Source organism: Manihot esculenta, chromosome 4, assembly GCF_001659605.2.
Source record: "Manihot esculenta cultivar AM560-2 chromosome 4, M.esculenta_v8, whole genome shotgun sequence".
Lineage (NCBI taxonomy): Eukaryota > Viridiplantae > Streptophyta > Magnoliopsida > Malpighiales > Euphorbiaceae > Manihot > Manihot esculenta.
The window spans coordinates 607,096-621,276 of NC_035164.2; the positions used below are offsets into that span (position 1 = coordinate 607,096).

Sequence of the window (14,181 nt, forward strand, 5' to 3'; positions counted from 1 at the left end):
TTTAATAACAGCATAAATATTATTAAAAAAAAATAATTTAAAAAATTAGTAATAGAAATAAATAAATAAATAAAACCTCCAATAATATTATTAATTTTTTTAACAATGGTTGAAATCCAATGGTAAGGCTCAAAGTGAATACATGACTACAAGAGATTAGATGGCTATTTGAAAAATAATAATAAACAGAAACTGAACTTAGACTAAGATATTATCTAAAACAACAATGGAAGCTCATAGCCCTTCCTTGTTCCATGGAGAAACCCTCTCCACTGCAAGCCATCAAGGGATTGAACACAACATTTCTTCTCAACATCCTGCCAATTCAAATACACCAATCATGCAGCTCTGTTTAGTATTATTGTTAGAATTATTATTAAGATTTAAAAAAAAAAAATTATATGCTATAAAATATTATTCAAGCATTTTGATTTATTGACATTGAATTTTCTTTTGAAATTGTGAAATTTCGTTGTCTGGTACAGAGATCTCTCACTTTCTGAATGTTCATGTGATAGATGTTAATTATTTTCTCCAACTTCTTTCCAAAAATAAAAAATAAAAAATTGCAAGTTGATCATTGCCCAGAAATTCTGTTTCCTTGCTGCTGATGATCATAAAAAAATAATCAATAAATTATAAAGGGGTAGAAATTGAAGACCTACTTGCTATCCTGAAACGTTGAGAATTGGAAGTTGGTTTCTGTCGTCCCTGAGCAGCAAGAGATTGGCGAGCAGATGAAATTCCATCTGGGGCTAATAACTTGTCGAAGGAAGAACAATCAATCCAATCCTTAAGAAAATTTTCATGGCCCCAACTCTCTGGAATCACAACATGACCAGCCACCTCTTGTCGATGTTTCTTTAATCTTTCACGTCCGCAAATACTGTCTTCATTACCATGTTCGCTTGCAGACAATTTTGCTGCTGCTGAGTTGTTTGTTTCTGAGGAAAATGCAGGAAACTTTTGAGGGGTTCCCATGCTAGCAATTTTTTGTGGTTTATAGCGTTCTTCTGCTCTTTTTGTGGTGTGGATCACAAATAATAATGTGTAGTTCTGTAGTCTGCCTCAATAATGTCGCAGGGACATGACGCCAAATTCTAGAAAATATATATATATATTCACTCATGACATGCACTTCTTGACTAACATAAATGCGGAAGGGTATGATTTAGTCCAAGCTGTGAATTGAAATCTGATTGATCAAATAGTTACATAAGTATGGGTGTAAACGAATCAAACCATTTATGAGCTATTCGAAATTCGGTTCGATAAAAATTCGACCGAGCTCGATTCGATTTCTAATCGAGTCAAGGTTGAACTTAATTTTTAGGCTCATTTGGTAAATGAGTCAAACTTAAGCTTCATAGTATTCAACTCATTAAAACTCATGAACTCGACTCGTTTCTGAGTTCATGAGCAGGCTTGAAAATAGGTTCGTGAACAGTCTCGTTAAGTAAGTTGAAACTATTATTATAAGAGAAATAAACTCAAACACTGCATATACTTTCATAAGGCAAACTTAAATTTTTTAAAATTCAGCTCTATATAAATTAATTACACTATTTAAACTTACATATATTTGGATCATTAAAATTTAAAATTTTATTTTTATAATTTTAGGAACTAATTTATAGATATACTTATTTAATTAAAATTATTTTAGTTTTAAATTAAAATTCGATTCAGCTCGATAAAAGTTTGACTCGTCTAAACTATTTGCAAAACGAGTCATATTTGAGTTTCTTAATACTCGGCTCGAATTCAAAATGAGTAAATCTTGAATTCGGTTCAAACTCAAAAAATTTTAACGAATCAAATTTGAACTCTTCAAAATTCGACTCGACTCAGTTCGTTTACATCCCTACAGATGAGAGATTATCTCTCTTATAACCTATAATAAAAATTGATCGATTCCGGATTGAAATCAGCTAAATTTAAAATGTGTTTTTTCTTTTATTTTTTTTGAAAAAAATTCATAGTAGTTAATTTATAAATTTGAACTATAAATTTGTATATTTTGTGTACCCAAAGCTCATTGAATTGAAATTGGCATAACTAATTTTGTATATTTTTAAAAGTAGTTTATATTCAAGGGTTGAATTTGAGGTCACTAATTAAAGAGAGTTCCATCTTATTTTTTGAGTGTTGAAATATATATATTTCTTTATTTACGAATATGACAGATTCAATTAATTAAATAAAATAAAAATATATTAATTGTGGATGGAGATAGCAAACGACTCAAATTAGTAAAATTTAATGTATCTACTGGCACTTAAATTTGAATTTGAAATAATCAGCAATTGAGTAATTTTTTTATTTTAGAATTTACATAAATTATAGATTTAAGTTGAAAGTTTTTATTAAAAAGAAAATAGATATGGACAGGGTGGATTGCACGTAAGGAGAAATTAGTTATATGTGGTACAAGGCATATCTACGTCTCATGGTTCATGGTGTCGTAAAGACAAATCCAGTAACAGTGTGACATTAAAATTTATTTATTTATTTATTTTTATAATTATATGATTTGAGTGTGTCTGATGGTACATACAACAGCCAAAGATGCGGACATGAAATTCTCAGATATTTTTTTTAAAATTTAAATCTTGATATAATTAATCAAATTACATATTATTTTTAAAAAATCAATTAAAAATAATGTTAATATTATTAACATAGAATTTATTGTGTGATGTTAATTAGGCATAGGCATAGGCATAGGCTGCATGTAAAATCTCGCCACAGAATTCACGTTGTTGCTGGTCAATGCACATTTATGAATCTCAACTACACATCTTTAACACATGGAATTGAAAGGATTGAGACATTTATACAAAATTAATTATTTTTTATGTGGAAAATGGATCCATATCTAGAGCCGTTACAAATACATTCTGTTAAATTTTTACAGACAAAAATACATACAATAAGACTTGAACTTTATATATGGTATAGTGGGAAAAACAAGATTAATAAGGTTTTGTTGGAAATCACTATCTTTTTTCTTTTGGGCTTTGCAAGAGAGAACAATATTTGTGAAAAATTATTTTATGATTAAGAGTAAGTTGAGTTTAGAGGTCAAGAAAGTTTTGTTTTTTTTTTTAAATAATTTTAAATAATATTTTTATGAAAGAGCTTTTGTCGACCATATTACCGTAATGCCAAACAGCCTTTTATTACCGAAGAAAGACACCATGCATGATGATCATATCCTGAAAATGGACTAATCATCCATAAATGAGATGCTGTTTAGTTTCAGACTTTTCCTAACTAATTTTACAAAACAAATAATGGAAGGCAGTTTGGATAGCACTGAGAGATTATGTGAGATAATGACAATATGGTAAGATTTTAGATGAGTGGCTACCAAATGATGACAAACTTATGGAAATTGCCGACAACCTCCGAAAGTGAAAACCTTAGGATAAGTTCCTTTGCCCATAAAAATGGACAGTGGAATTGGGAGAAGTTTAATAGGATTCTGCTCGTTTTAGTAATTATTTTTATTGCTTCCATAGAACCACCTAGCACAGTTAAGGGCAAAGATAAATCTCAATGGAAATTTTTAAGTACAGGCTCGTTTACTTCTAAGACCGTTTTTCTTTTTTTGGCAGGTTTGGATCATTACCAGAAGGAGAAAGAGTGGAATCTTTTCACGGATATTGCTAAAAAATAAGACTTAATGGATAAACTCACCGCTGAGAATTAGATCTACTCTTACTCATACTCATACTCATAACATGGTGAACTATTGGAATGGCCTCTTCCTGTCTCTCTTTGATAAAAAAAAATACTAAGGATTTTACAAGTATGAATATTTTCCTTTATGGCATCTTTGGAAGTTAAGGAACTCATTCGTTTTCAAGAATGAGGATATTCTATCTTCTTCTATCGAGAAGATTTTCTAGCCTCCCAAAATATGCAAATTCAAGTTCAGAAGCTGTTGTGGTTTCACCTCATAGCCGGTCTCCTCCATCTATTAATGCTTTTAAAGTTAATTTTAATGCAGCATGTTGTAGCAAAGAATCGAGAGGAACTTCTTCAACTCCGGTTAGAAATTTAAATAATCAACCTCTAGATTGATTTATTAAGCGGCTGACATCTATTTTTTATCCTTTAATTGCATAAACTTGGACTTATAGAGAAGCAGTTTTATTAGCCAAATACAAGGGTTTTGAGGGGTCATTATTGAGGATGATACTCTAAATGTTATACAAGCAATTCAAGGATTTTCCTCGGGTCTTTGGTATTCGGCTTCAAAGTAAACATTTTTGTAATATCTCCTTATCTTTTGTGGGGAGATTTTATAATATAGCTGCACATAAGCGGACTTGGAAAACATATGTCTTTTACTTGCAATCCTTAGATGCAAATCAACTATGTATTAAGCATTATAATTCCTCTACTTTAATAGAATTAATCTTTCGACAGAAAACTAAAAAGGAAATGCAATTTTTTTTTAATGGTGGCCTGGTTTATTCACCTTGTCCTTAAGATATTTGCTAGCCATTTCCTTTGCATTTTATAAGTGTTCGTCTTCTTAAATTCTTTCACATCAACCACCTAATTCTTTAATTTGTTTCTTGTAGCAAAATAACATTGTGAGATCCTTCACCCATCCCATTCTTTCAAGGATACGAGAGGAGAACATGCCAACTACACTTGATTAGCATTTGCTAATTTTGCATTACTTGACTACCTATAACTGAAAAGAGATCAGTCAAATAAAATGTAATTGGTGTATTCACATGGATGTGGGTAAGTTTTTAAGTCAATCCTTCAGAAATAATTAATCTAAAGCCGAGTGCAATTCATCATAAAAATCCTTAAAAATTGGCAGATATAAGATTGTGATTGGTGTATTCACATGGATGTGGGTAAGTTTTTCACTGCATTAACTATATATTACAAACAAGTATGGTAGAGCATAGAAGAAATAATTTAAAACTACATGCACACGCACTTGCTCAGGATGACAGATTCATAATCTAACATGTATTCATACAAGCTTTTTGAGAAATATTAACGCTTGCATCTTGCCCTAACAATGTTGCTAATTCCTCAAAAAAATTGACTCAGACAACCTGCATAACCGTCAATGAATAATGAATATCAAGTTTTCTCTAACGGTTACATCTTCCAATACTACAAACACAGATTTCCTCTCTTGCTTTCAATATCCTCAAGTCTTGGAAGACTCCATACATGTTACAAGAAGAATTAATAAATTTTGCCTTCCCCTCTCTCTCCCTCTCTCTCTCTGTGTTCTCCCACCCCACCTCGTCTCCCTTCTTAAGCCTTTGAGGAGGAGTGGAGTTTACTGGAAAAGTGACAGGCCATTACAAAGTTAAAAGGAAATTGTTCACTCACTCTTAACAGCATGGTATATGTGGGAAACAAACATGAATGAAGCACGAAAACTGACTGTACCCAGCATCAAGAAAAATGCATAGCAAATGCAAGCATTATACCCTAAGAAAAATGATAGCTGCATGAAGCCCCTCATATTTGACCTGGCAAAGAAGCAGATACCATAACTGAACATAAAAATGGCAGGTGCACCCCCACACAACACAGATCTGCATAACAAAGAAAAACAAAATATGAAATTATACAAGCAAAAGTAAAAAATGAAAGCGAAAAAGAAAGAATGTACTCCTTCCAATTGGTAAAAATATGTTAAAGACCAAAAATAATATTTCTCAACCCAGCATGCAACCTCTTCTCTTTCAAATTTAAGTTTTTCCTCACTTCCCTTATACAAAAAGGAGAATCACAGACCCTTTATTTTCAGCCCTATTTTTTTGAGAATCACGGATTTGATTATGTAAATAACTGAACATTTCATAGCAGTACAACCTAGACTGCAAATTTAGTTTTACTCATCTTAAAACCATCCACAAGCTAGTACTAGAAGGAGTGCATGTGTGACTGTGTGGCACACAGATGAACTTTGCAAGAGGACATAGACATACCTCCACCACCACTGATGGTCCTCTGCGGAGAGCAGAATGTATGTCATAACGATACTTAAGAGTGCGGTAAGTAAGATAAGGATGATGAAAGTGACAAACAAAATGCTGGGCAGAGTGCATATTTTATAGCCCCACAAGCTTGCATATAAGTGGTGTAACTCAAGGATAATTGCACTACAGCATAAAATTCCTGCAAGAAACATTTGAGCAGGTGTTTTCCTGTACCATCCTAATGGCGGAATCTCCCTTGGGTACCTTTTTGTAGCAGAAGGGGCTTGAAATACAGACCTGAAACAGTAACCAAGAAGCCCTCCCAAGGCAAGCAATGGAACAGTAAAAAATACGTGTATGAGAAGTATCACCATAATGGTTCCAAATGGAAGTGTGGCTGTGGTCCCATAAGATACAGCAATGATATTCAAAATGGATAGTATCACAAACAATGGACCGAGGAACAGAATCCCAGTGAAAATAACACTCCTTTTCTGGAAGACAAACAATATTGCTTATGCCAGTAAATATGAGGACAAGGGAAAAAAATTTAAGTTCAAAGTGAGGAAGAATATACCATTAAAAAAATATTCTTACCCATCCAGTTTGAGCAAACTGATTGTGGAAAGCAGCAGTGGTATAACCCCCAACCACAGATGTGAGTGTATATACCAAGACGAAAGAAGTGCACAAGGCTCCACGATTGTAAGGGTATAGCACACCAACAAATGCCAAAACAAATAAAAAGCAAACCCTGAAGAAAATTGCAATTTCGAGAAGTAAATAAATGTCAGAATATGTGAAATACCAACACATATCCTACATATATAATAAAAGTGAATTCGGAGGCATATCCACATACTTTGTGGACTGATTCCCCTTCAGATTCAAGCAAGACATCACAGGCATTCACTTCTATATAATCTTTGGACACTTTACGCAATATGGCAAATATGCAAAGACAAAGATATAAAGAGCATGCCATTTAAAAACTCTGGGATGAAATATCACAATCTCAGATCAACTAGACATGAAATCATGGAAAAATTTGATGTGTTTGAGAAACATAGAAGAATTGGTTTTAATGTCTCTCTGCAGCAATGAGTCAGTGTTGCTTCTTAAATGTCGGAGCAACCAGGCAAGAGAGCACATAAATAGTGCAAAACCTTATAAGGTGCCCTTATAGAATATAAACTTTATGCTGATGCCTGATGCAATATAAAGAAATTATAGCTAGCATATAAACCAAGTAACAATTACCATATGAGGGATGACCAGACTATTGTTATGTCACAAAAAATAATAACACTATTAATAATAAAATCCTAAAAAATAGATTAGAAAATTGATGTCCTTGCTTTCACTTACATTGTCAGCAGTTGAGTGCCTGTGCCCAAGACAGCAGAAAACAAGGATATGTTATGTGGGTATCTGAAAACGTCACTATGGATGTATTTCCAGCCAACCTCTTTATCTTCCTCTTCATCTCCACCAGAACACCTGTAATATACACAAGGAAAAGATTGCCATAACTGAAAAATATGCCTTTGAGCTATCCTAGAGTAAATTCAACTATGTGCTAAGTATTCGAGATTTCACTACTTTTTCAAATCATTCCTGAGACGTCGCATAAAAAGCCCAGTGAGCAATCCCATCAGGAGCAAAATGATGATGATTGAGTTAACAAATGAGAACCAATGGATCTGCTGGTGTACTGGATGAAACGAAGCCCTCGAATATTTGTCCATCCTGGTCTCAAATGGAGCTGAGGTCGCATTCCAGATAACTGAATAAGTGAACTCAACATCTATATCAACATCTTCAGTTATATCCACAGCATGATTTGGATCACTAAAAGCACTTACTTCAATGACTCGATTGCCACGATAAAGAACATCAAACTGAACGTGTTTAAACAGATAATACTTAAACTCTCTCTGACCAACAATCCAACTTTGTTCTTCAACTTTCCCAATAAAGCCCCATAACGGGAGATCATCATAATACATTTGGAAGTAGAAATCATCGATAATAGCATCTCTAAACCTCAAAACTTCATCTCCTTTAAGCTTCTTCTTACAAAGGGTAACCCCAGTTTTGTCCTCCCTGAATTTCAAGTCATACAAAGCACTACTCAAACGATCCCCATTCAACACCTCACCAAGCGTTTCTTTCTTTCGAATTACATTATCTGCAAAATCCACAAATAGAACGCTATAAAAACTGAAAGCTACTCCAACTTCAATTTCTGGGTCCAAAGATTAAGCAACAAAGGAAAACAAATCCTCAATCAAACTGCCACCATAAAAGAGGCTAACCTGGACGACAGAATGGCAAATCATAGTAGCGGTAGGTTTCACTGCAAAAGCCGCAAATAAATTAGACTGAAGCTTAAGAATCAATCAACAGGCGCAGTTTAGGTGGGTTCCTTGAATGAATTTTGAGAAATGGGTACCTGGGATTGTGCAAGGGACCAACTTTGTTGACGAATAGAGGTACAGGATCTCCTACATTGTAGCTGTGATCGGCCGGAGAAGAACAAACGAACCGGAGAAAAGAGAACGCAGTCGTAAACAGAAGGAAGAAAAGGATATTCATTTGAGGTTTAATTTTGGAAGGGATTTGTTGAATTAAATCCCAGAAATTGTTGAGAATTGAGAATTGAGATTGAGAGAAAAAAGTCAAAACTGTTGCCGGTTCCTGTTTCTCTCTACTCAAAGCTTGTCTGTTAACGCACCAGAGCTTAACGACAGGTCGTTGGTCTCCGTTTAATCAGTTGATTAATTTTAATTTATCCTCTCCATGTTACCCCTTATGCTTAAATATGAATTTTCTTAAAAAAATTTATATTTTTTATTATTAAATTATTTTTAAAATTTCAGAAATTTAAAATTGTTAATTCTATTTATGCTTCAATTTTATCTAATAAATTTTTCTTATAAGATAAGTATTGAAAATTTTAAAATAAAATAATTTTTCAGTAATATCAAAATTAAATATTTGTTAAAAGTATGATTATATGGATATAATTTTATTAGAAAAAAAAAAGAGAAAGCCATTTTTTTAATAAAATTTTAAAAAATAAATAGTTATCTTATGATAATTTTTCAGTAATTTACATTATAATCTTTGAAATTTAATAAAATATACAATTCTGTGAAATTACTTCTTAGTCCCTCAGGTTTAACGTAATTAACACTTCTGTCCCTCTATTTTGGCGACCCAACATTTAAGTCCCTCACTTTCTCTTCCGTCCAAATTCGTAGTCCTTCCGTCCATTTAAACCGTTTGGTCAAAGAGTCAAAAGTGAGAGGTGATAATTTATTATAAAGGGAAAATTACTTCTTAGTCCCTCAGGTTTAACGTAATTAACACTTCTGTCCCTCTATTTTGGCGACCCAACACTTAAGTCCCTCACTTTCTCTTCCGTCCAAATTCGTAGTCCTTCCGTCTATTTAAACCGTTTGGTCAAAGAGTCAAAAGTGAGAGGTGATAATTTTTTTCAGAAATACCCTTCTCTTAATGTGAAATTTCTTTTTTTTTTCTCTTTCATGCTTTTTTCGGTTGCAGAAGATTCTTTTTTTTTTTCTCTTTCATGCGTATCCCAAACGGCTATTTTGGACGGAAGGACTGCAAATTTGAATGGAAGAGAAAGTGAGGGACTTAAGTGTTGGGTCGCCAAAATAGAGGGACAGAAGTGTTAATTACGTTAAACCTGAGGGACTAAAAAGTAATTTTCCCTATTATAAATTATTAAAATTACAATGACTAAACTATGATAAGAAATAAATTTGAAAAACTAAATTTTCATGGTTTAACTGTAAATTTTAATAAAAAAAATATTTTATTAATAAAAAAATCTTAAAAACTATATTATATATTATTAAAATAATAAAAATTAAAAATTAAAATTATTTTTATTAAATCTCAATAACTTTGTTACAAATTACACTAACGTTTTTATTAAAAACATATCCTAATACTTCTTATATACCTTTCAAAAATATACACCATTCTCTTTTTGCTTATCAAATAAATTACAAAAATAATATATTTCAAAAGTTTGATAATTTATTGATAAATTTTTATTTTGTAATAATAATAAAAAAATTCCAATATCAGAAAATTTCGTGTTTTGAATTTTCATTATAATCACATAAAAGAGTATTAAAATAAAAATTGAAATTTATTTATCAACTTAGATTTTTTTTTTTTTTTTTATCATAATCATAAATTAGAAAGAAAAAGAATGCATGTAGGATCAAAGCATGCATATTAATCCAGTTGCGGTTGCCAAAGAAAGCAGAGGATGGGTCGTCGATGGGTTGGTCTCTAATGGCAAAGCCTCCAATAGAATTCACTCAAACGCATGCTCACAATTTGAAATGATCCTCGAAACATCATACCCATCTTTATTTGTCTAAATAGATTCATTTTTTCTAGTAATCACCCTCTGTTAAGGTGGCTGATCTCTTTGTTTCTTGGAAGAAAAAAGGTCTCCTTGATTCGGTTCTTCTTCTATCAAAACCTCCCATTTTCTTTGATTGGTAAGATCTTTAACGTCTCTGTTGTTATTTTTTGTAGTATTTTTTTTTGTGGGTTGCAATTGGTTGAATCTCATTGTGCAGTTGTTTTTTGGATTTTCACATTGTAATGTAAGTTGGGACTTGGGTTTCACGAGATTGTCAGATGATAGAATGAGAGTTCTTGATGGGTTTTGTTGATAGATTTCTTATTTGTTTGCAGTTTTCGTATTAGATTATTGAAATTCGAGTCCTCTGTACACATTTTTGTTTGTTTTTCTTTAAGATTTTGTAAATGGATTTGCTTCTCTTGTAAAAATAAAGAAATTGGTTTATTCAAGTTGAAATTTGAGTTTCTTCTAGAATTGTGCATGGGCTCTTGATTTTGACTGGGTTTGTGTATGCTATATATCTAAATTGATGCACTGTGGCTTGAACGATGAATCAGAAGTTTTCTTTGTTCTTTGAGGCACAATCTTCTTGAAGCGATCGAATCCTTTATCTTGTTATGGCAGTAGTAAATTAAAATTCAAACATGTTGAAATTCTCCTTCTTTTTATTGCCTCAGATGTCTGAAGTTTTTAGCCGGTGCCAACTGCTAGTTGTCTATTTCTCTGTGTTGAGTAGCTCTAGTGTGCACTGATTGTGATCAAACGTTTTCTGTACCTGGGCAAGAAGCTGCATTTGGTGGATGAGTACATTAGAAATAAGTTCCTAGACATTGAACATCTTCGGCTTACTGATGCATTTTGTGGGAAACCATAGTTCTGGGTTGATACTATCAGTTGGTTTTTTGGGCAATGGAGAATTTTCCTGTTGAAGTGATTGGTAACATATTATCTCAGTTGGCAGTTGCCCGTGATGTGGTGATAGCATCTGCAACATGTCGAAAGTGGCGAGAAGCTTACCGCAAACACCTTCACACACTTTCATTCAATTCCCATGACTGGCCTGTTTATCGTGATTTGACTACTAGTCGACTTGAAATATTGATAACAAAAACTATTTTTCAAACCACTGCATTGCAAGGCCTGTCAATTTTGATGGATGATGTTGATGAGTTTTCTGCTTCAACTGTTATTGCTTGGCTCATGTATACCAGAGGAACTTTGCGCCAGTTGGTCTATAATGTTATGACTACTCCAAATGTTAATATTCTTGAGGTTTGTGGGAGGCAGAAGCTTGAAATATTGGAATTGTCCCATAACTCCATACCAGGGGTTGAACTCAGTTACCAAAGGTTCCCTCGTTTGAAAACTCTTTCTTTAAGCTATGTCAGTATCTCAGCACTTGATCTGAGTCTTTTACTCGCTGCCTGCCTAAAGATTGAGACATTGGAACTTATCAATCCAGATATTGCAACATCTGACGCACAGGTGACAATTGAACTCAGTAGTCCTACATTGAAGAGTGTTTATGTTGAATCAATTAGTTTGGACAAGTTTATATTGGAGGCAGATAGTATTGAGCGTTTGCACTTGAAGGATTGTTCCCTTGAGCTATTTGAACTCATTGGAAAGAAAACTTTGAAGTTTTTCAAGATTGATGATGTTAGTCTTATACAATTTGATACTGGTGAAACAGTTGAAAATCTTGAGATTGTAGATGTTAGCAACTTCACATTTATCTGGCCAAAGTTCTATCAGCTGATCTCAAAATCATCCAAGTTGAAGAGGCTTCGTCTTTGGAATGTGGTGTTTGATGATGAGGCCATTATTGTGGATTTGGAAACTATTGCTGTTTGTTTTCCACAACTTAGCCATTTGTCACTAGGCTACGACTTGAGAGATGGAGCGCTTCATTATGGTTTGCAAGGATCTTCAAACTTGGTGAATGTGTTTTTCTTGGAGCTTGGATGGACCATAATTAATGATCTTTTCCCACATTGGGTTGAGGGACTGCTAAAGCGTTGTCCGAACCTTAGGAAGTTGGTAATTCATGGAGTTGTTTCAGAGGCCAAAAGCCAAGAAGAATGCCGGATGTTGGCTACTCTTACTTCAACCATAGTTCGACTTATGAGGAAATACATGAATGTAGAGGTGCAATTTGAGTATGAATAGGAATTCTGTGATTACGTGGGTCAATAGTCAAGTTTTGTATTCAATATTATTAGCATATATTCAGGTAAAAGTTACAGCACTTAGAGATTGAATATCCTTTTAATACCCTGTAAATGATCGCTAAAGACTTGTTTTATCATTGAAATATTACTTGAGAAAAAGAAAACATGTTCACTAATGGTGGTGTTATCATTTTGCTTCTTCTTTTCCTCCTTCTCTCTCTCTCTCTCTCTCTCTCTCTCTCACACACACATATGCACAGAATTATATTCCTCATTGAATCTTCGCACGCATGAAAATAAAGACTCCTTTTGCATGTTGAGAAAGTATTCATCTTTATTTTCTTGATTCATGCATTTGCACAAGTCCTTTTCATTAGGATCAGAATCAGATGTATAAAATAGGATTTGGGTTGTCACAATTTTGAAGAAGAAGATGATCCCCAACTCTTCAAGAGTGAATAAAGCCAACCCTTTATCAAAACCTGGCCATGAAGGATTGTCTCTGTGCATGAACAGTTTGTACAACCAATTAAACTGGCCAGCACCTACTCCCTTGAATAGCTGGCCTTGGAAAATTAATATATATATATATTCTACCAATTCTAACTACCAAATGGGTGCCAAGGAATCCACTTCATAACAGAGACATTGATAAGCGGTTGTCGAAGCCGTAAAAAATAAACCTATTAAACAATCAATAATAAACTTGTAGATAGTGGCAATAGGGTCGAACCACAGGGAATTGACACTAAAGATCTTCCTAATAATAACCAAGATAAGTAAATAACAAATAATTAAAAGAGGGGGGTTTTGAGTTGATGGATTAACACTAAATAACAAAAGAAAGCAATAATTTAAAGATGAGTAAATCAATAAGAGAGAAGCTTCTAGTTGAAGTATGGATCTTATTTCAGATTGTTTAGAATTGATCATTGATTCTTTAACTCTCCTATTTATTCCAATAAATTAGTTTTGGATGTGGAAGACGCTTCTCACAATCCAAATTCCTCCTTAGTTCTAGTTTGATTAGGAAACGTTCGCTAATCAAACACTAATCAACAAGTTGCCAAGGAACGTCCTTGGGGCATTGTAGCATCGAACAACTGTTGACTGCATTAAGACTTAGAGAAACCCAATTCTATCCTTGCCAACCGCGTGGTCAAGTTTAGATTATGCAATTTGATTAAATGTGTATTTGAACAACCTAAGCAATTACGGACCTAAATCATTCAAACAATATTACTTAAGCAATTTAAAAGCAATGGGCCTTTATTGATTCTAAAAGCAAAGTAATATTTATGGAAAGCTCAAATTGCATAAATATTGAAAATAAATAGAAGTTTAACAATGGAGATTTAAATCTCCCAATTCATCACAAAATCTGAAATTCACCAACTTCAACTAGAAAAGAAAGTGTTTAGCCACTCATGGTGGACTAAATACACAAAAAGATGAAAAGAAAAGAAAAAGGAAGATGCTGGAGAGTTTCTGGCGAGTTGAGTTGCTGATCAGAGGATAGTCCTCTTGCTGGTTTTGAGACTCCCCTTTTATAGCTGAAGAATTGTCTAGGGTTTTGAAATCCCTTTTTGATTTGATGTTGGACTCCTCTTTTGATGTTGAATTT

The 14,181-nt window shown here is 33.3% G+C and overlaps 3 protein-coding genes across 3 annotated transcripts; 1 reads left to right on the top strand and 2 right to left on the bottom strand.

Annotated features, from left to right (window-relative positions):
* Nucleotides 1-58: 58 nt before the first annotated feature.
* Nucleotides 59-1,092, bottom strand: LOC110613979 (protein BIC1). The gene is made up of 2 exons (XM_021755422.2): nt 666-1,092; nt 59-317 (listed from the first exon to the last, which is right to left on the bottom strand). Exons 1-2 carry the CDS (start codon nt 979-981, stop codon nt 310-312), a joined length of 324 nt encoding a protein of 107 aa, XP_021611114.1. The 5' UTR covers nt 982-1,092; the 3' UTR covers nt 59-309.
* A 3,891-nt stretch (nt 1,093-4,983) lies between these two features.
* LOC110613892 (transmembrane 9 superfamily member 5) lies at nt 4,984-8,727 on the bottom strand. The gene is made up of 7 exons (XM_021755288.2): nt 8,428-8,727; nt 8,291-8,331; nt 7,575-8,163; nt 7,341-7,472; nt 6,570-6,726; nt 5,982-6,466; nt 4,984-5,585 (listed from the first exon to the last, which is right to left on the bottom strand). Exons 1-7 carry the CDS (start codon nt 8,568-8,570, stop codon nt 5,369-5,371), a joined length of 1,764 nt encoding a protein of 587 aa, XP_021610980.1. The 5' UTR covers nt 8,571-8,727; the 3' UTR covers nt 4,984-5,368.
* Nucleotides 8,728-10,271: 1,544 nt separating this feature from the next.
* On the top strand, nt 10,272-12,724 carry LOC110614168 (F-box/LRR-repeat protein At1g67190). The gene is made up of 2 exons (XM_021755657.2): nt 10,272-10,519; nt 11,064-12,724. Exon 2 carries the CDS (start codon nt 11,296-11,298, stop codon nt 12,553-12,555), a length of 1,260 nt encoding a protein of 419 aa, XP_021611349.1. The 5' UTR covers nt 10,272-10,519; nt 11,064-11,295; the 3' UTR covers nt 12,556-12,724.
* The last annotated feature ends 1,457 nt before the right edge of the window (nt 12,725-14,181 follow it).